This window comes from Eurypyga helias, unplaced genomic scaffold (genome assembly GCF_000690775.1).
Source record: "Eurypyga helias isolate BGI_N326 unplaced genomic scaffold, ASM69077v1 scaffold40332, whole genome shotgun sequence".
NCBI lineage: Eukaryota > Metazoa > Chordata > Aves > Eurypygiformes > Eurypygidae > Eurypyga > Eurypyga helias.
The window spans coordinates 1,308-24,121 of NW_010236066.1; the positions used below are offsets into that span (position 1 = coordinate 1,308).

The 22,814-nt window shown below is 42.6% G+C and overlaps 1 protein-coding gene across 1 annotated transcript; it reads right to left on the reverse strand.

The window, feature by feature from the left end:
* Positions 1-4,635: 4,635 nt before the first annotated feature.
* Positions 4,636-22,044, reverse strand: LOC104505444 (neurofibromin). The gene is made up of 21 exons (XM_010146961.1): positions 21,589-22,044; positions 21,013-21,353; positions 20,081-20,283; positions 18,862-19,055; positions 17,289-17,429; positions 16,756-17,035; positions 15,410-15,624; positions 15,136-15,197; positions 14,900-15,014; positions 14,133-14,234; positions 12,986-13,126; positions 12,498-12,624; positions 11,869-12,000; positions 11,216-11,351; positions 10,236-10,393; positions 9,242-9,364; positions 8,431-8,558; positions 7,641-7,741; positions 6,325-6,467; positions 5,721-5,767; positions 4,636-4,860 (listed from the first exon to the last, which is right to left on the reverse strand). Exons 1-21 carry the CDS (start codon positions 22,042-22,044, stop codon positions 4,636-4,638), a joined length of 3,570 nt encoding a protein of 1,189 aa, XP_010145263.1.
* Between the last annotated feature and the right edge of the window lie 770 nt (positions 22,045-22,814).

A 22,814-nucleotide genomic window follows, 5' to 3' on the forward strand; every position in this document is an offset into this window, starting at 1 on the left:
GTGAGAGTGGAAATCCTTACAGGAACTGCTGTCGCCTGAGTTCAGCTCCACCAGAGGCTGAGGGAGTGCCAAGACAGGGATGAAACCCCTCGGGCTTCACCCCCAACGGCACGCACTCTCCTGAGCAGCTCTGGATGCTCTCCCCAGGACAAGGTAACTCTATTATGCTTTGCTAGAAGAATAACATCAAACCAAACACAAAACGGAACTGCTTTAGCGTAAACGTCATGCTGATGCGGCAAGAGCCGTGGATCACGCGCCGCCACTCCAACAGCTTTGGACACAGCCAGTGACTTGAAGACAGAAATGCTGAGGCTTGTGCTGAATGCTGACATGCTTCCAGTCAACTCCTGCTCTTCGCTGTGCGTTAATCACGCCCGCAGCCGTGTCTCAGGGCAGCCGTCACCTCATTTCTGCCAAGGCGAGCGCGTTGGATGTGTGTCCGGCCACACCTGCCGCTGGCGGTACGCGTGCAGCGCTGGGATGAACGGCAGGAAGGTGTTTGTATGCGAGAGGCTAAAAGGAGGACGGGTGGCAAAAACTGGGATGCGTGACAGCAAGCAGAGGTTAGAACAGAATCCTAGTGCCCCGACCGCTCCCATGGTTGTGTCAGACCTTAAGAAACTGATTCCCGCTGCCACCCGCAAGCACGAAGACTGCACGCCACAGGGACAGGGGCACTTCCAAAGCTCCAGCCAGCTGGCTGCCGGCTCCATCACCCTTTCTCTCCTTCCGTGGGTGCGAACGTACCAAACCCCCAAACTACAGCGAGAGTAGGAAGCGACCCACTGCTGCGAGCAAAACCGTCACCTGCAGCTCCTTCTCATTTCTCCATGCAGAAGCCGAAATCCGCTGGTGCTGGGTACCAGCACACTCCTGCCTGCTGCAAGGCAGCCCGAGACTCGTGCGTTTTCTGGTGGTGTGTGACGGGTGTTAAAGCTGACCTCCAGTGAATCTGAAGAGCTCCCATGAAACAGTTGTTCATGTTAGCTCAGTACCTGCAGCAGAGTAATTTCACACACCAGGCATTCACTTCTCTTCCCGAATTCCTCTTATTCTTAACGACGTGACTGCCGTTCTCTGCGGCGCTACCAGCGGGTATCACTAGCATCACACAAGGAAAGCAACACCTTAGCGCTGACGCTAAAGCCATTCCTGTGTCAGAGGATCCATAAACCACTTTTCATGCCACAGCCCAACCCTGAAGCAGTCCAAGCAGCATTTCGTGCAAAGATGATGAAAGTAGAGTGTACCTGGATGAGGAAGCGGCACGAAAACTGCAGATTTAGAGCAAGGCAGAGAAGCTTCACAGACACGGAATGAAAGAAGAAATGTAAGTGAATCATGTCCATGACAAGGGGAAGGGGAGAGAAAGGAGAAGAGGTGATGAGAAAACATTTGCAAACAATGACCTCACCCAACTCTTTCCAGATGCAAGAAAAGAATTTTTCATGTATCTGCAACTTAATATGTTTGTACCCACAAGGAACAGCTCCCTTGGCTGAAACAGTTTAACTCAGTGTGATGAAGTCACCCAGCACGGCTAAACACTTGCTTTTCTTGCTCAGTATTTCCCAAATCCCAGTAAGCAGACATCGATCTGCGTCCCTTACTAGTCCCATAGCTGCCTTGCTGTTTGAAGGAATCCCGTGGCCCATCCGATCACACCTTCAGCAGTCACCTTTCTCCTGGCAGCTACGAGGTCCGGCAGTGCCGACACCCTCCCTGCTGTCTCTACAGCCCCAACGTGCACAGCAGTGCCAGCCCCGTCTCACACATCACTCGCAAACGTAGCTACGAAGCTGTGTAAAGTGCCAGAAGACTAATTAAACTTTTAGTACAATTAAACAGCTTAACGAGCCAAGCGTGTTTTATGCAAAGTTGCACTGGTTGATGCACCAGTTTAAACTGGTGAAACTGTATGTTGGTTAAAGTGGGGCAATGTCATAAACGTGGGATGAAGGAGCAAAATGAAAAGCTCCATGTTGTGACCTGGTCCACAGCCTGAGAAAATGGGAGATACCCTGATCAAACCCCAAGTCTCTGTATTCAGATTGCTAGAATGAAGCGAGAATGCTGAAGGAAATGGGTCCTAATAAACAGTAAGAGATGACATCAAAATACCCCTTCGATTAGCCATTCAGCACAAGGCTTTCATGAAGCACTCATCCCTTACGGCGGTTTCACACGAGCCAGAAACACCTACAAGGGCTGACTGAAAAACCGGAACCATCAGACATCTCCGGGCCTTCCTATCAGCCTGTTAAAGTTTAATTTCCCAGCAAACCCTGCACGGTGTCACAAAAGCATTCCTACGGGCTCACTAGCATGCCGAAGGAGTTCACTAGCTCTTAACTCCCCCTGTGGAGAGGGGCTCTTAACCAGCCTTTGACAAAAGCCGTCTGTTTGTAGAACACTCGAAAGAAATTTTCAGAGAGTTGGCTTAATTCCTTCCCCTTAGCTAACACAGAAGAAGGAATAGAAAGTGAGCTGTAAGGAAGGAGGAGTTTTACACAGCAAAATTACTTTTATGGTAGCAGAGGGCTTAATCCCGCATCATCACCTCATCCTTGCAAAAGGAGCTGTTGGAGATGCCACCTTTGCCCATAACGCACTTTCACACTGACAGCAAGGTCTGTCTGGTTTTTTTTCTTCCCCTTTAATTTTATTCTTCTCCCTGTTCAGGTAATTCTTAGCTGCATATTAAATAAGAAAGCTTTTACTGAACCACTTTCCCTTTCCATAATCTCGGTTGTTACCTGTATCTGCAGGCTATTAGGAGGTTTTATACAGAAATATTTCTACATACAGGATGAACTGCATGATAATCTAATGCAGTGACTACATTGTATTTCCGTAACGTATTACAGACCATGTACAATGTTAACTAGAACAGCGGTCTGTAGCACTCCTTCAAACTCAACTTCTACCCGTTTTTACTACCCAAATCAAAAAGGATTTCAGGATGCAACCCTGAGGCCCTCTCAGGCCAATGCTCTTGTTGCCAGGCAGGAACACAAACCAAGGAAACAATGGCAACAACCATCTCCTTTAGGCTAAAAGTGCAGTTTATAATGAAGTAGCAGAGAGAGGGGTAACAACTGTGGAAAATATGCTTCACACTTTCTCTCCTCACTTGGGACAATTTTTTTTAATGTAATAAATCATGTGGAATTGGCAGGAAACTGGAAAGCAAATCCTGTTCTGAGTATATTTACACTGACAGGCATCTTGAAATACAACTCTGGAACACAGCATCAGTATTTCAAGAAGGTGATCTCCCCAGATTTAAACTATTTAAGCTGGCTTCTCATACTGGGAAAGGCAAGTTGCAATCACTTTTCACTGCATGAAACCAACCAAGAAATCACTATTCCCAAATTATTCAAACACAGAGCACAGTCTTACCTCTCTGCATGTTGCACCCGCGCACATACCTCACCTCTGCAACCCTCATCAAGCTGAACAAAACACGTGCACAGCATCTGTAGGCAAACTGACAATCTGGAAGACCAGATTTCTTGAACAGAGCTAAGTACAGCTCAGCAGAGCTTATTTCAGGGCTGGTAGGAACCAGTAAAGAGCAAGAGTGAAAAACTCCAGCACCTCTGTAAATATTATACCTACATCCAAGTAGTTTCTAACCTTCCAGCAGGGTTAGAAACAGCAGAAATAGAAGGCTGACTGACTTCAGTGTTCAGAACTGCAACAGCTATATCATCATTTAAGAAATGTCACACACTGTAATTTTTATGACAAAGAAGAGTAAAGAATTTCCTCCATACCTGAGACACTAATCCAAAAATCACTTTAGGAAGAGCCTTCATGAGGATTTCTCTGACATAAATTCCATTTTCTTCCTATACTTCATTTCCTCCAGCTTATGCTTTAACTGCTATACTGAAAAAATTTTACTCTCTTTAATTTTTCACCCTGAAAACCTATGCTGTTAAACGTAACCTCTGCATCTCCTTGTAATACCCCTCTCTCAAAGCCAGAAGGAATTAGTGCTTTTATCCCTTTACTGCCTTTGATGACCACTCTTTTCTTGAACACCCTCGTTTTATCATCAGCAGATTCCTGGCAATACAGCAGCCTGAGCTGACCCAGCATTCCACGTCTATCTACATAGATACTGCTTTTTCCTCACGGCAGAGTACGATCTCCGTATGATGCTGCCTACATACGCACTGCCCTTAGGTCTCCTAGCCAATAAAACTGGGTCAGCCCAGACACACTTCCACGGCACAGTTCTGGATTATTTTTCCTGGTGTGTGCCACCTTGTAATGCCCAGACAGGGATTCTCCTTGCAAAACGTCATTATTATGTAATTATTCATTTTCAAGGCTCCACTGCTGCATGTGTTTCATATTAAGATGCAGCTCTTAGTCGTGCTGATGCCCTTAATGCTATTTCCTTCATGCAGAATGACTCAGGAGGCAGCTTTTGTGCTGGACAAAATCCAACATCTGAAATACCAGGGTAATAACTGAGTAAACAGCTTAATATCCACTTGACTCAAGAAGGCAGTGATGTCTGATGCAAAAACACATCTGAAGAGACAACAAGAGAGCGTTTGGCTACAAAACCGGTAAATTGGAGGCATTTCCCGTATCTATGCAGTACCAGGAGAGCTACTGACCTGGGGAGTGCTGGGAAGTTGCAAGCGAGGTCATGGAATTGGAAAGGTTAAGGTTAGCAGTAATGCTCAGCTGGCTCTGCACTGCGGGAGGATACGGAGATGTGGGCGTCAGGAGAGACTCTTCACTGGTTTCCTCATCAATTCCAGGCAAATACGTGTCAATCAAGGCATCAAGGAACTTCACGATGAGCTCAGCATAGTCTGGGATTTGTGTTTGCTGTGAGTGATGAGGGGAAAACAAAAAACAAATTGGTTCTTGTCTTTCTACTTTTCTGTCAGCACGAGCGTTGCCCCAGAACTCCCTCCAGTGTCACACTGGCTGTGCCTGAATGTTTCCAAAGCATTCCGTCTGTGAACTGGTTCGTGGTCTTTTCCCAGCTAATCTAAATGCACATGTTAAACCCACTCGTAGGTGTAATTTCAGCAGCGCATGGCAGCTCGAAGGCAGAAAAGAGGGGCCATTGCACTCAGGAGGCAAACTGCGGCAGCTCCCTGAACCTGATGTTACTGCCAGCATCGCCCTCTGCCCCCAGAGCCTACCACCCGGCACACTGCCTACTCCTGATGTTACTACCAGCATGGCCTCTGCCCCCAGAGCCTACCACCCGGCACACTGCCTACTCGGCTCGTTCTTGTTACCACGACCAGAGGAAACAAATGGCTGTACAGATGGTCAGCGCTCAGCTTTCTCCTGCTGCAGTGGCAGATTCATCCCTACGCACCATCACTCTCACCGATTTAACCCCTCACCCTGCAAGAGGCACACGATGAACCAACGGCGGTGCGTGATGCTGCACTGAGGGAACTTGGGAGCAGTAAAACGGTGCATTTACACACCCGAGTGCTTTGAGCAGCTCTGGTCATTTGACCTTACCGAGTCCATCGATATATCTGATAAGCTACATCTTCCCAACATACCTGATGTAGGCTCAAAACCAGTTTTAGCTGGAAAAGTGAGCCTTGCATTACTGACCCGCTGAGACAACTCTGTGTCCTGTCACTTCTCCGCAGCAGTGCGCTTTACACAGAACGCGAGGGCAGACACTCTTGCACCTAAAGACAGCGTACTGTTCTTACCTTGGAAAACGGGCCAGCAAACCTCCACAACCCATTGAATCCAAAACCTGCAACAACCAATTGAACGTTAGCACAAAAGCACAGTTCTCAACTGACAGAAAACCACCAGAAAGTTTTGGATTAAGGACCACAAAAAAAAGCTTAGGCTTTAAGTGTTGAAGTATCACGAGCAAACAGAGGTCGGGCACTGAAAAAACAAACGCTAACACTGTGGAATTTATCAATAATTATATCAGCCCCAAAGTTAGCAGGTTAACTTAAAACTCATCATCTATCACCACTATTCTTGTTCCGTATTTCTTTAAATTGGTTAGTGGTAGCAGAATACCGAGTTACAACTTCTTTTTACCCATCCAGATGGTGCAATACTCCTAGTATTTGGTGCACATCTGCAGCTAACAGTTTGAATATTCATGTCAGTAGGGTTGGGGATTTTTCTTAAATATGCAAACTCTTATTTTCACTAGGATATATGCAGTTGGAGAGATTCCACACAAGTCTGTCTGTTCCACTAGGGTTCCAATAATTGTGAAACATTTGCAGTAATGAATCTAACTTAAAACACAGCAGTTTAAAAAAAAAAAAAAAAAGGAAAAATATTTACTCTGTAGGTAAGAAGTTTGGTACTGGGGTGGAGACTCTTCATGGTAGACAACACTCTGAACAATCCCATGAATTGGATTCAACAAATTTGGGTCCTGGCACAGCGATAAAAGGGTATTGATCTTGGAATCCAATAAATTATGCCTGAAGAAAAGAGAAGTGGTTTATTTTTTGTTCATTAAATGAATCTGCAGTTCTCAGACTTTAGCAAACAGTTAAGTTGGGATTTTCAAAATCTCAGACATTCCAGAGGTACAGAACAATTCCTGTATGTGTTCAGTGAGGACTCCTGCAACGAGTAACACTTTGAACAACTGTACGAACAACACAGCCCATTAAAGCATCTACCCAGCACTCTAACTTGCAAACGCTTTCATTATTTTCAACCAAAAACTTCTTCACTGGATTTGTGTGCACGTCAGAGCTGGAATTTCAAATTCCAGCTTTTCAAAATCCCCTTTTTAAGCTCCTGGGAGTACTGTCTCATTTGAGCTCCCTTGCAGAACTCATCGGTGGTGGGTGCTTTTTCTAATACAAACACCAGTTATAGCTGTGGTTCCCCCAGCTCACAGACCTCATCCCTACTTCGTCCTGTACTTTGCAAAGCCAGAAAAGGGGAGCCTTATTTCTACATCACACACAGGTCAGTTTTAAAAGTCCACACAGGTTGATTTCCCATGGCTGGGCCTCCCTTACCTATACTGATTCCAGTGAATGCTTCTTCTAACCGGTAACTAAAGAAATACATCCAGAGTGTTGTCAGCTCAGCTTCACATCAGCTTTGATATGCTTTTGGGATACTAACTGAAAAACCTGAGTCTGACTGGGGTGAAAATAGTACTTGAGGGAGCACATATGGACTTAGCAGAAAGCTACATGACCATATTCCAATGTCCTGCGATGGCTGCAGCATCGACAGGCGATAAAGCCACGCCAAGTCAGCAGGACAGGGTAATGGCAGCAGGGATGCGGAAAGCTTTGGGAAGCAGCTGATGGCTGTACCGACAGGCTCCCTAGCAACAGCGACAGATCTCCCACGCTCTGCCAACCCGCCCGAGACTGACGCCGGAGCGCGCTTCTGCGGACCATCTGCAGCAGCGGCATCTGAGGGGGCCTGTTCTGGTAAGAACATTCTATTCATTGAACACGGGGGAGAAGGATGATTCTCAAATCGCTGCGGACATTGGTCTCAACAAGCCACTGACAGACTGCGGCTAGCAACCAACGAGTATCTCACACGTGGTTTTCCTGCTCCAGAGACCTTTTAAAAGAAGGGCCAAGTACAGAGTCACCAAAACCAGAGGTTTAGCTACTTACACAACAGGAAAGACCTTTGGGAAGACAACGCTGGCTTCTGCTAAATACTCATACAGAATCCGCTGGTCAAACTCATCCGTAGTGTACTTCACTAACGTCGCCTGTCATAACGGAAAGGATTAAATTAGCATGCTTCTAATTCGATTTGAGTAGTTACAGGCTTGTGGTGGTGTTGTAGTTCAAGGTTTTCAGATTTCTGAATGGCAGAAAGTAGCATTACAAAAGAGCAATTTATGTCCTCTTTGGACATGGGATCAACTTATTTTATGCGTAAAACCAGCGGGTAATAGCTTCTGTTTTGGCAAAAAATTTAGCTAGTCAGTTTTTGACAGAAATTGGGTACCTGAGTCTTTCTGAATTGTATCAGGAATGGTAACTGGCCCGGCACATCTGAAGAATGCATTATCCTACTGTACCTATATTACTAGTTAATCGCTTTCAAACTGATTTACCAACAATTTTCACTTCTTAACTTTAAGATATTAATATCCTTTCATGATGTAAAATTAGTTTGTGATAAAAATCTGCCAGGAAAAAGGGACAATTGCTGGGCACATCCTACAAACCAATACAGAAGAATGAAAATTCAGTATTTGCTCTCAAAGAGCATTAAATACGTTTCTAAAAGCAGTTCCCAGAAAGTCTGACGAACAGCAACAAGAGAATAGACTTGTACATTACAGTGCTTCCGACTTGTATGACTTCAGAAACACTGCAGAAACCCGTAGGCTTCTCTGGAAGGCAGAAGAACACCAGAAAATAACAGACAATACACAGAAAGAAAGCTTACAAGAACTGTAAGCAGCAGTGCTTGAATTTTTGGGTCAGTCAGAACTTCTTCATCTAGGAGGACATTTGACTCAGAAACAGAAACTTTTCGAAGATGTGGGTGTTGCTGCGGTGATATTCTCTGAGTTTCTGCCAGATAAAAAAAAAAAGAGCAACTCATCCAAAGCAAAATAACCCCAAAACAAATAGAATTAGCTCTTGCACAACAAATCCAGTCGTATGCAAACTTTAGAGTTCACCAGCCTTTTCATAAAGTATCAAAGCAACAACTATGCTGTACTACTAGCACTGCTAAACCACTACATGGGATGTATTATCGAATGGCAAACAGTAACCCCAATTTCCTGATCAGTGAAATACAGGCCCAGGGGTGGCAAGTACCATCTTCAGGGTCAGGCAGGAGACTGACATCAGATACAACAGAAGAACCCTGGTCTTGCATTGCAATTGGGGATGGGGGCACAGGAAGCAGATGTGGGAGAAGATGAAGAGAGGCATTCTAGGCATTAGGTCACGTTCCATCTCCTGCAGAAATGTGCAGCTAGGGGTTATTAATTTATAAAAAGCCAAATTGTATTTATTTCATTTCAGTCCTCTATGTGGTACTTTACAGCTGCCCCTTGTTCTGCATCTGCAAACTGAGCGACTCTACTTCTAACCTCAGTTGCCAGTGATACGGAAGACTGCGCCCTCCAGAAGTCACCGTTAAGAAAGATATTTCTCCCTTACCTTGTAGTAACCTAGGCAAATAAACACTGAATTTAGAAATTTATAATTAGTATTGCTCTTAAAATGTTAGTCCTGTTTCTCACCCATTTCATAATCATTTTCGGCTACTCTCCTCATTTTGGGAGGCGTTGTGATTCCAGATTCCATGTCTTGCCTTTTAGGAGCCTTTGTGTCCGATATCAAATGGTCAAAACTTTTCCTTGTACCTAAAAACAATTTATCAGGCAATTAAAAACATTAAACCTGAATCCGTATCTAACTATTTCTCATTTTCTGGCCAAGCTACTCTCCTATCTACAATGTATCGATAGGAATCTGGGGACATTTTCACCATTTTCAGGTATGGTAGAGAAAATATGATCACACCATGCCGCTCTCCATCACAGTTTCCAAAATGCTTCACAATATGTATGAGGAAAGCATGCAGTTTATTCAAGTATGCAAGGTGTGGGCATGCTATGGTTTCCTGGTCAACACATCACATCGAATAAGCATGCCAAAATGTGATTACTGAAAAGGAAGCAGTAAGAGGAGTGTAAGAAAGAAACACCCCCTCCTTCCACATACACCGTGTAACGGAAAGGGGTAAGCACAAGTTATGCAAAGCCACTCGTCTCGTTTCGCTGATATTAAGACTTTGCTTGTAAACATGGACCCACTGAGAAGCCACAAATAAAAATCAGATTGCTTCCACAACATCTAAAAGGTTTTGGGACCATCTCTTCTAGCGTAAGCTAGAGTATTCAATACAGTAAGGTTTTCAGCATCCTGGGTTTGTTGAAGGGGCGCCGGGGGCAGAACACTGGCACTAGGGGTCTTTCGTATCTGGAATATCTTTGTGTCTTCCTTTTCTCTCCACTTCAACAGGCACATTCTGAGTGTCATTCCTGCACAGAACCGAGTTACTCCTCTTTAACTGCACAGTGTTCTCTAATCTCTGTTTTGTAGAAACTGCATATACTCCTCTGAATCACGAACAGGCGCTTAAAGTCAGAAAAAACACAAGAATAATTCTTCTCCAGTAACACTTCCTGGGGTATTCTGCAGACAAATTAGTAAATTAGTTATCTCAATAACCTAGAAGCTTTTTAGTGTTTGCTTGTGAAGGCTGCCCCATATCCAAACTCATGGATTTTCTTGTTCGAGGGCTTATCTGTCCCACTGTCGGGTAACTGGCAGCCAGATGTCTGTCTGACCCCTTTGGTGATGACCATGGTTGATTTTCCTTTAGTGTCCTGAAAGTGCAGAGAAATTAAGAAAACCTTTTAAACTGTGCATATTTAGGCAACAATTTTTCAACTAGCCAAACTATCCTTTATTAAACCCATCTTTCCTAACAGGCTAAGCTCCCCAAACCACATCTTAAGAAACAGTAATTACTTTGCAAAAACATCTGAGCTAGTGAAAACTAACAAACAATCCGATACGCACGTAATGCTAAAGAGATAAAAAATAAAGCAACGATGAGAACACAAGCAAAGCAGCCTACGAGGCAAGATGAAAGATACTTCATAGCCTGCTGCTCCATACTGGGTGCTAAGAGAAAGCTACTGAGTGAACTGCTCCCTATTGAGAGGGACCAGCTCTCCACGCCACCTCGAGGTTGGTTTCTCAGCTTATCTCTGTGGCTGCTTATGGACAGGTGATAGGGTGACAGGGTTTTCCCGTGACACAGACCAAGTGATTACTTGGTACGTGCCCTGAAGCTCTTAAAAGGACAAACAAAACATTCTTCTAAAACAAATGAAAAATGAGGTGAAATTAGGTCTTGTAGAAAGAGGTTAGCAAAGAGTTTAAGAACCTCCAAAGCAGTTAAGCTCTGAAACAGCTTTACAGATCTCAAAATCAAGTCTATAGGAACTTGATACCCACATTTCTCTGGGACTCTTGATCACAGTGTAATTAGCATATTGGTCTGGAACCACTCACAGAACACTAACTTGGCTCTATGAATGTGGGTTTCAGTTTTCAATGTACCACAGATTAACTTCAGAGAATTTACTAAAGCAAACAGCCATTGAAATTTGGGTAACTTATCTAGAAGTTAGACAACCAACCTATAGCTAGTGTCACTGTGATGTATGGGATATGTATCCATAGGAACATTTTCCATTGAGACATCTGTCAACAAGAGAGACTTCCTATGTTTTAGGCTGCAGCGGCTTCGAACTTCCTCAGATACTGTCAGCAAAGCTAAAAATTCAAAGAAAGCTGACATAAGTTTCCCACAGTAGGATTACATTGAAGAATGTAAGCAATATTCCACCGATTTAACTTTTTAAAGACCACCACTGAGATGTAATTACTCTTTACTGAAGTGTAAAAATTAAAAGTAGGTCATTTAGGAAGAATTATATTCCCCATCCAGTTACAATTACATGATTTAAACATTTGACCTCACATGGTCACAATTTCTTTTTCTAGACTACAAGAAATTTGAATGTCCTAAGGCACACACTTCAACCCAGAAAACAGCTCCCCTGAAGTATTTTCCAAGTTCCACAGCAGGCCCTGTGCTGGTAAGCCTTCCCGCCACAAAACCCTTCAATCCATCTACCCCAGCCTGGCCCAGGCTCTTCCCCATCTCCAGTTACAGGTTTCCTTTATGTTGGTACAATTTTAATCAACCTAAACCCATGAGAATTCCCACAATAACCCATTCCTTTTCAGTTAGCACAAATTTAAAAGACGTAGGTCTGTTTCATTTTACCTGCAAGGTAAGCCACGCTCTGGGTGTTCACCTCAAACTTGTCACAGTTCCTGTGTTTGTTAACCAGAGCTAGTAGTGTATGTAAAATCCTCACTGTTCTTGCTACAGTGGTAGGAGAAGGGTGCCTGTACCCTAAGAAATGAGGTCAAGAAACCAAATATTGTATTTATCTCTAAGGCCTATTCATGAAGCATTAATATTTTGAAGTATTTGTAAATATTTTTCAGCATGTTCTCAGGAAGCTCCGTGTAACCGTTAAGGAAGCAGAAAGCTGACAGGAATTGCACACCTGAGAATAATTTTTTCTGTCCCTCTCCCCAAAAATCACACAATTTCAAATGCCTGCACATGTATTAGATCTATTATCTCTCAAATCAACCTTCTAAAAGGGAGAGTGAGCCTGAACACAGACAAACACAGAGAGAAAGACAGCGTTCCCGGAGGAAGCAGTAAAGAGCACATCTATGGGAAACCTGGCAAAGTCCTTTAACTGAAGAACATTTAATTCCGTATCTACTCTGTGACCCCAGTTACCTAAAATCCACCACCCATTCCCCACCCCCTTTATCTTGTTTTTATTTCTGAATTAAGAGTGTTCATCTACAATGAACAGCAATAGGTATTCTTACCTTTCAGGAGGTGTCCCACTAATGCAAAGTTAAAGTTGGAGTTGAAATTTAGCCCAACAAAATGATCCATCTGCTTGCAGTGCCATTCGAGTGGCCTCCTGATCTCCATAAACACCTCTTCTGGGCTCTGACCCAGAAAAAATAAAATACAGGAGTACCTCATCGAAAGTTATCACCTCAAAAGTTTTTTTTTGGTGTTCTTTTTTAAGTGACAAAGCAGTAATTTTAATAGTTTACATGACAACAGCAAACACTCTTGACTAGAACACATGTGCACATCGCTGTTCCACTTCAGAACAGACTAATAAGAGCTTTATCCCTACATCTCACTTTTACTGTCGATATTACGCAAGTGAAAATTTCTAATGCAAATTTCAGCTTTAGTTGCTCAACTACTGTCCCTGAGGACAAGGGAGTTTGTTTTCTGTAAGAGACGGAACTGCTTACGCGACCCGAGGGCTGGGGGCAGCTGGTGGCTAACAGCTTACCTTGTCATTGAATACCCGGAGGCTGTCCAGGGTATGCAGGTTCTGCTCAAGCAGTGCTGTACCTGCCGAGTACAGGTTCACTTCATCCAGCTGCAGTACTGCCATGGCTACCCAAAAGAGGGCCTTGTGCATAGGAGAGTCCTAGACCAAAAAAGAAAAAGCCACAATTTCACTTTCAAGCCAGTTCCTGTAAGTCAGAGAGAACAAGGCTGACACGTGGTTGTGTACATGCGTTACTACCCTTCCTCTAGCAGGTCTGTCCTCAATCACACCCACTCCATCACTACGGATGTACATATGAACCTGAAGTCTTAATGCACTTAACAGGTAAGAGTAGAAAGCAAATTAATTTCAAGCCTTTCACCCCCCAAAGCCATTCCTTCTGCCTCGTATCCCCTCCCTTGCTCACAAAAATGTCAGACACATACTGCCCCTATAGCAGACTGAACAGAAACGCATCTCGATGATCTGGAAGGTCTTTTCCCACCAAAACCATTCTGTGATTCTGTTATCAATTTGAGAGCGCACGCTGAAAATGGATTGCAATTCTAAACAGAGAACTGGCCAGGCAATTTCTTCTCCAAATCAACAGAGCACACGGGAAGAATTGGCATTCAACAGATTCTGGGTCTCTCAAGCAGCAATTTTTTCTAGGCACAAGATTTATTTACTAACATATATGAGGCTCTTCTTTAACGGCATACCCACTGGTATGCTGATCAAACAGTGAACATGGCAGTACCATACAGTGGGCGACCTCGACACCAAATCAGGTCAGACTGACATTTATTCCCAGCCATCACCCAAACAGCACGTACTAGCAGCCAAAGACTTGAACGCCAAGACTGCAAAGCTTTTGGAAAGAATTACGGCAGCCTGCGGAACGGTCTTTTGCCTACATTGCTGTGGCCCAGTTCGGCGAAGCAGAACAGTACATTCTACAGCATCTGTAAAGCCTTTGCACAGGTCCCACATACAAACATCTGCGACACACTTCCTATAAGTAGTATTTTCACGCATGAGTCATAGCAGCAAAGTGTGAGCTTCAGAAACCACAACACACTTCTATTTTTAAGGTTATACCCATCATTTCAATTTTCATTTACAAAATACGTGCTCTGTTTACCCTAAAAATCCAGTTGTTTACCTTATTAAGAAGAGGCTGCAGCTTGGTGAGTGCTATAACTGTAGCTTCTATTAGAACTTGGCTATTGTAATTGTCCGGGCCTTTCAAACAGCTCTCAAGTCCCTTTTTGTAGGGGGGAAAAAAAGGTAATTAAAAATCCAACCATAATTAGATTTTGCTTTGTAAAAAGAGGATCAAAACTCTAAACAATAATTGTTGCTCTCGGTTAGTTTACAAAGCTTGAGCTCATTTTAAACCAATTCTCAACGACTTTTACAAATGGGGATTTACACAGAAGTGCTACACGTGTTGCCGAGAGCCATCGCACAACGTGTATTAAAGAAGGGTGCAGGACAGAGTGCAAGAAGTAGAGAACAGCTCTTTTACAATTCAGATGCTGTTCAGTTAAAGTTTATGTCCATAAAACTCAAATAAAATACTTGAAGGAAACTGTTGGCTTGCTATGGGGCACACCCTTCTTTAGAAAATCGGGGATGTCATTACCGAGCTAGGCAGTCGGCTTCCGTCTCTAGTGCCCTGCTCTTTATTGTACGCACACGTAACACATCAGACTCACAACTTCCTTTTTTTAAAAGGAAGTTAATGACCATGTTCATGCAGCTAAATGCCTTAACAGAAAAACTGCATTTATTTAAACACTGACTTCTGGATCAATCTCAGTCTCTCAAAGTTTAAACTCGATATCAAAAGGTGGTGTTACTCAAGCAGTCACAGCACCGATGGAACTTCCTGCCACCAAATCAATGTAAGGCACATGGGTCTATTACCTTGCTAAGAATTCGGATTATTTGTTTTATTTGTCCATGAGAGACACGTTTACTGATACAGCCAAAGACAACAAGTGCTCTTGGCTGCAGGGATGGGTTATACTGGAATGCAAACCTGTGAAGAAAGAGAGTACACTGTATTAAACATCCAACAAATGGGCTGTCTAACGAGAAGCTGAGAATTCTAAATATACTACACAGGTGGGCAGGGTTACGTTCCGAGATCTATGACATACTTTTGAGCTAGTTCAGTCCACTGGTCCAGCCACTTGCACGTTGGAATATCCCTCATACAAGCCTAAAAAGAATGACACTGTTTAAATACATGTAACATTAAGAAAAAGTCTTTTTAAAATTCAGAATGTGCAGTTATTTTAGTTCTCAGGAGTCAGCTGCTTCGCGGTTTATTACCACACCACGGGAGGCACACCTCGCTCCACCGCCTGCCTGTACAAAGTGCAAGCAGTGCCACGGTCCCTTACGGGTAATTCCTCGTGTTGAACCACATACCTCCATGATCTCCAACAGAGCTTCAGTAACAGTTTCCAATGAAGTCAGTGCAAAAGTCTCCCTTTCATAGGAACCAGGAGAAAACGACCTGTCTCGATAGCTGGATCGGAACGCTATGACTGCAGCTGATTTCACTTTGCTGATTCCAAACAGCAAATAAAATTTAGGCAGAGAGAACTCGGTCAAGCTCAGCCTTAAAACTTGCTTGGTCTCCTCTGTTGAAAAATTTTTTACACATTAGATTGAAACCACTGAAATTCCATCCATGTTCTAAATACTCTTGGGCTCACCCTCCCACGAACACCAAAATAGTCATCCTATATGTCACTTGGCACATTCCAATACTGTTCTCCTTGCTACTTCTCCCAGAGTGTGCCACAAGAACTGCTGAAACCAGTCACCAGGAAGGTGTATTCTAAAACCAGGTAGAAACAAACTTGTTCAATGATGTGGTTCTGCAAGACTCCTCCTCACATGGGTTCAGAGAACGGACACCTGGAGAGGTCCTGCTCTGAAATACCAGCAGTACTGGAAGTTCAAACTGCAGCCAGACTCTGCTTTTGGCTCTGGCACTGAAATGAAGAACGCCACTTAAACCAGAGGAAAATGATGGCCCTGCTACCAGCGCTGAGTATTTTTACGATTCTGAACATTCATTTCAGAGTACTTCAAAGTCCCTGTTTAAACAGGAAGCCTGTGTGCGTCAAAGCCACGCTTTTCTTTATACATATATGTGTGTGTGTGTTCACACACTCGCTCTGTCGATACATACAAAGAGAGCTTTCTGATACTTAAAAAAGACAGGATTACATAAACTTTAATTTTTTTTTTCTGCAAAAAATCTAGCCTGGTTTTATACCATACTTCTGTGCTAAGAAGTGACAGCTACATATTTGCCAATACCAAATATTTTAGGACTGCTAAAATACAGCAGAATGCAAAATCCCTCTTTTAACAGTATGGTTTCACAATTCTCTTACGTAATTGATATTTTTGTTACCACATTATGCAACCATTCAAACGATGCACATCAGCCAGTTTTAGCACAGATGTACTTTCTCCTTTCTCTGCATTACAGGAAGCTACTGGTACTTTCTTCTCTTTTTCTGAAACCTGTTATACAAACAATTTACATTATGCACCTGCTCTGAACTAGATATTGTAATTTTTTAATTCCATAGTCCTTTTTTGCAGGTCACGCCCTCATTCTGAGTTGTACGCAAGCTGAATTCAACAGGGCATTTTCTAACTCTCAGCGTAGTTTAAAGAGAGAAAGACAACTCAAATACTTCTTTAAACAAACTAAGGAGCAATCACCTTAATTGAAAATCTGAAAAACAACTTACCACTAAAGTGAAGCTGTGAACAAGTGCAAAGAGAATGAATGATGTTGATGACGAGACCATGAGTGGAAGCTCGGAGAGAAAGGGGACCAGTGGCCACCAACAGAGTAACGACATGAAAGAGGTAGGGGAGATGTGCTGCCACATCCAGAGAATTGTTAAAGGAGAGCATCAGCATGTAACGTGCTAGAATAGCAATATCGTCCCACATCAGGTGCTGTTCCAGTGTAGGAGTTGGAGACAGACACGTCTTGTCGATTATTTTGCACATCCTTCCAATCACCTGAAAAGAGAGCAACCTCTTTGTTTTACCCAAACAAAGAGCACAGCTCAAACTTCCACTAAAAACCATTACAATTTAACATTCTATTTAACAATGTTATTAATTAACATTAATACTCTATTGCTTGCAACCCATTTTATCATGGTTTGTCATCACTGCCTGGGCTGAGTTATCAGAAAACATCTGTGTGTCATGTTAGTATTTAAGCTGAAATTTTCATATAAGAAGACATTAAGGCAAAGAGGGAACTCACTTTGCTTGAAACCAGTTTAACATTTCCAGAAGCAAGCGCTACAGCGGTGTCTGCCATCACCTCGGCTTTTATGGATCCCAAGCCCCCTGTGGCACTAGTTTTGATGAAACTGTCCAGCACGACATCAAGGAGATCTGTTATCTGTTAGAGAAAAAACACGTTCTCTGTTATCAGCCAGATTAACTATTTTTCCCACAGTAAACCACCTTTTAAAAATGCAACCATTAATTTTTTAGTTGCAGATGCAGAACTACCATAAACTGATGCATCAGTTTTAGCCTTTTGTTATCCTTTTGTAAAATAGTCCAACGTAAATATTAGAAGTATAAAGATTAATTCCATCAGGTTTACTCCAGATCAAAGTGCTTCAGAACTACAGAGAAACTATAATTTAGTTTGTATTGCTTAATTTTCCATTTTAAAGTACAACTATTCATAAAATGGTGAACCTAGCAAGAAGAATCTGGATTTGAAGTGGGGGAAAAAGCAAACTTCCAAGAAATAAGCAAAATCTTGTCTGTAATAGCCATGTGTGACTACAGCTACACGTAAACCAAGTTTCTTCTCCTGTATAAAAAAAAAAGACATTTAATATATGCAGGTGAATCAAATCTGTCCAAGTGCACAGACAACTCCAGGTAACATGCAGGCTAAGATTAATGCTATTTCAGGATTGGTTCAAATTCAGCGCATTATATTATGAAAATTGGTTGAAATGCTGGGTCAATTAAGTCAATTCCCACTGGCAGCTCTGGAATACTGAATTTTTTCATTCTGTATTCTCCATATTTACCTGTTAACAGAGCTTCATACTGGACATAACAGTCATATTGCTCTCAAGGTGAATGAACCTTTCAAAATACATTGACTTTACTTTTTGGCCAACTGGACCAAAAAAGAAAACGCAGTCATGCATCCAATTTGACAGCTCTCCCACATTCTCCGAGAGCAGCTTTGTGATGCTGGGCTGCATCAGCTTGAGTGACAGTTAAAAAATATAAAAGTAGTACAAGAGTGAGGAAGCAAGCCTGGTGCTGGCAAGTAAAGCTGGCCTCGTTTGTCCAGACAGCTCCTTCATGAATGGCATATGTGACGTCGGCTTGATTTTTTTAATCTTCTTTACTTTGCAGCATGGGTGAGGGCAGAATTTGGCTAATTGTTAAGCTAACGATCAACAGGAAGATTGATATTCTATTAGTTGCAATTAAAATGCATCTGTTTCAAAAGTGCAAAGAGTGCAAAAGTGCAAAAAACCCAACCTACTTCTTCCAGTGCCCTGCGCCTCACACCTCTGAATGGCAGCGCTTTGCTCTTCCCTACAGCACCCACACATTCAGGGGGTCTTGATGAAATAATTGCTACTAATACCGCAGACTTAATTTTCAATTCTCAGGGGGGGCCAGGAACACATTCCTAGAAGCCAGAGTTCATGAATGATTTTATCAAGTATTTTGTAGCGCACGCTACTCTGCACACAACCTATGTACCTAAGTCACATCAAGATCCATTTTGGTTTTCTGCATTAACATTTAAGTGGTTAAAAACTACAACTGCAATATTAGTCAGTTTGTACCTGTCCAAGACTTCCCCATATCTTAGCTTGAATGGAAGGATACATCTGTTTTTCATTTATCGTCATCGTTATAAGCTTATCGAGAATAGCAGTGACTCGCTGGCGCTTAGCATCATCATTGTGTTTACAGAATCGGACCAGATTGGACAGCCAGGGAGTCATGTACTCCAGACAAAGATGTTTCAGTTCAATACCTGAAATAAAAATTCACCTTGTAACACAGAATCAGCACCCGTCTCTATTTGTAAGTCAAGAATTATTTACGAGCACTTTCCTTTCAGTTTTATGGTCTAAAATAATGACTATCAGAGCTGAGCAAATAATACTGGGCAAACAGGCAAGCTTCAAAAATAAACATACTCTAACAATGACATCCAAGAAACATCTGTTGGAATCTGGCAAGGGGATGTCGACATTTCAATATCTTAGTAAGAGAGATGTGACAAAAATGTGTACATTCAGTACTGGACAGGACTACTTAAGATAATCTCTTCTTGAGCTTGAGAGCATATTGTAAACGGCTTCTAACAGTAATGTCAGAGCTGTATTATGCCTGGAAAAAAAAGGATGACTAAAGCAGTGCAACAGAACCCAATGCAAAATTGAGAGATGACAGCCATTCTGATACAGCTGAAGAAGCCTGTAACTCTTCGAGAGTTCAAACCTTCACTACCAGGGACCTCAGATTTTGATCTGTGCTCTGCAATCTTCTCTACTTCTGGCAAATTGATAGATAATTAATCTATTATTAATTAGATAGTGATCTAGCCAAAGTATTCACTGGACAAAACTACCAACGGTGAAACAAAGAATTCATATTGTGATCTCTCTGAATGAACTTAATCTCTAAACGAATGAGATGCCTAGCAAAACTTGTTTCAACATTTAAAAAAAAAAAAAGGCAACTTCCTTTAAAATTTTGTCTACTTCACGAGAAAGTAAAGGGCATGTTCCAATATGAAAAGTAACGTACTGGTTCCAACAGATGCCATTCCAGTTTGTGAGACTGCCTGGCATCAGTGTATTCCACAACTCGATTATTAGGAAACAGACATAAATGGATAATCTGGAAAACAGCTAAAAGCTCTAAGAATCATTTGCAATTTAAGCTTATTATGACTCAGTACCATGAGGAAGCCCAGTTGACTAACCTAGATGGCTACCAACCTAAATCTTTTCAAATTCAGGGTTAGCATTAAGGAATATCAGTGTTACTTACTAGATTTGCTAAATCCAGAAATACACTCTTCCAAGAACTCTAAGGTAAGGTGTGGTTCGTTAGCTGCAAGAGTCTTACTAATAGATACAATAAATAGTGTGTTGTTGGCAGGAATACACAGACCTGAAGTTTCCAGTAACTGGCCCTCAATCTTTAAATTAAAGGTACAGGTTAAGGCACATAGAAGATTATAGGCAGCAGACCTGCAACAAAGCAAGCAACACGACTTGTAAGAGTTTTCTTGAACATTTTAAAATACACGCGTTACACCAAGGCGTCACACAGTAGTAGTACTGACATTTGAAAACTCGAATCAATGCTGCTATGTAAGAGACAGCACTTAAAATACTGTACTCTTCCCTGCACCAGTTAAGATTCAGAGACCAACATCTGCCTGGGAGAAATCACTCCTCCACTTGCTTTAAACAATTTCTGAGGAGGCTAAAGAATATGCTTGAAGGACTTTGTACTGGACTTCTCAGAACGGCTTTCAGTTCCAGGAAATTCAAAGTATTTCCACATGCACCTGAGCTGCTGGGAGAGAGGCTGCCGAGGGCCCCAGGGGCTGCTCCCAGCCAGCACCCAGTCTGCGACAGGCCTTTGGGACAAGATTCCAGAGCCTGCTCTATGGGGTACAGCTCCCACGTTATTACACACCAAGTTCAACACCATGAAAATCCAATGTAGCTAATAAACACATACTGCAAAGCATAAGTATTTCTCTTTATAAAGGGAAATGAAGCCTTCAGTTACTCTGATAGTATGTATCCTTCCTTTGCCTACAGAAAACCCAATCTTCATAACAAAAAGTACATCTCATGGAGCTATGGTGAAAGATTGTTTTGTTCAAGAGAGATCTTCCAACACTAAGGAAACCTTGGAAAGAATTCACATTTTTGACCAAAGTTGGTACTAATTTAAAGGATCCGTACCGCAAACTGGGGTCTGAGCTTCCCAGGTTGAGCAGCGCTATGTTCAGTAGTGTTCCAGGGACATCCTTAGGACGAATTTTAGTATGCTGTGGGATGGAGTCTGGTTGTGACAGCTCCCACCGTGTCCGTATATGAATGATGGACCTAACGATGGCTTCACACTCCTGATGCATGAAGGTGAGCGGTGTGCCTTGGTTGGCAATGGTTAGCGTGAACTGGTTCTCATCAACGAGACATATCTCCTCTATTTCCGAGGCATAGTATATATCGTTCAGAAACACCGTTTGTCCCAGGACTCTTGTGCGTTCGGCTGATGTCACCTGCACAGCTGTCGACCCCACCTGAGAAAGAGAACAGAAGTATGGTTCAGCACCTCTACTACCAGCAGTACAAAGAGAAGAAAGTCTGACATTTCCAATTTTGTAAAAATAAATGCATGAAATTTTATACTTCCTAATGAGGCATACTAGTAAACTGTGATGTCTCCTCCAGACAGGAGAATTGAGACAGTAAAACCATATTCAGATTCTGATAAAAAGGTAACAATTCACGAGGAACAGCATTAAAAGGACTTACTTTAATAGAAACTTTGGTGTCTTTATGAGCCAGTTTGAGTGCATTGTGAAATACTTTCAAGTCCTCCTCCAAAGCCAAGGTAGCTGCTGGGAGTTTCTGCTGGTCATGTTCAATGTGCTCTGCCAGTTTCCCGGGAGAGTCTATGAAAATAAGCCTTTTGCTTCCTTTCAAACCTGTCAAGAGCCTTTCATGGTATTTGGTGTATTCTCTGACCCAAGAGTTACAGTTATAAATAAAAACTGCTGAGACATTTTCATAAGCAAAGCCTGGAAAAACTACAAACCATTTAGAGAGAAAGTCTGTTTTAAAGCGATTACTGGGGCCAGCGTGCGTGAGGTCCACTACGATTTCGTATGGCTTTGCGTAGTATGGCTTCAGAGTTAGCAGTACGTGGTATATCAGCAGATCTCCGTTGATCTGACCAGTCTTGAAGCTGTAAGAAAACCAGACAGACATTGTGGGGTTTGCATTTTAGATCCACATTACCAACACCTGAGTGGTAATTACGCATACTACTACTACACTAAACCACGCTGATCTTTCACACAGTTGTAAAAATGCCCTCGGATCCAAAGCGATGCCGCTGACTGGCAGCTGCAGCCTGGAGGCATCTGTCACGGCCCACACGCCGACCAAGTTTAGTGCCCAGTATGATGAAGCTTTGACTCGGGATGTACCTCAACTTCCTTTTCAAGTGCCACGCAACCTACCACAGCCAAGCGACCTCCAGGCAGACAGGAGGTTTACTCAACCAACTGCAAAAATAAAATCCATGCTGGAGAGCAACAGTGCATCAATTGGGTCAAAGCTGGATTGCATGAGAAGAGCTCAGGGTTCCTTTAGAGTGTGAGACCCTCAAAGGAACTTTTTACCCTCCTCAGACATTCAAATGATATCTATTTTTATACGTGGAAGAACACATTTATTTCCAAAGTCTTAATTAAGGCTAATTAAGGCTAATTAAGCTACCAGCTGTTTCAAAGGGTCTCATTTGATTTGCTATACACTGCAGCACACTAACACTTGGTGGAATGTTTCTACAAACGGTCAGTCCTCTGAGCAGTGCATAGGACGTGTCTACAACAGAACTCTTCCCAGAAAAACATTCAGACAATGTGTAAGTCCGAAGAACCTTTTGTTCTCATTTAACAATTCTCTGTGTTGTAGGAGCGGCCCAAACCAGGTCTCCAGTGTCAGAGACAAAATTCTACTAGGAAGATTTAATT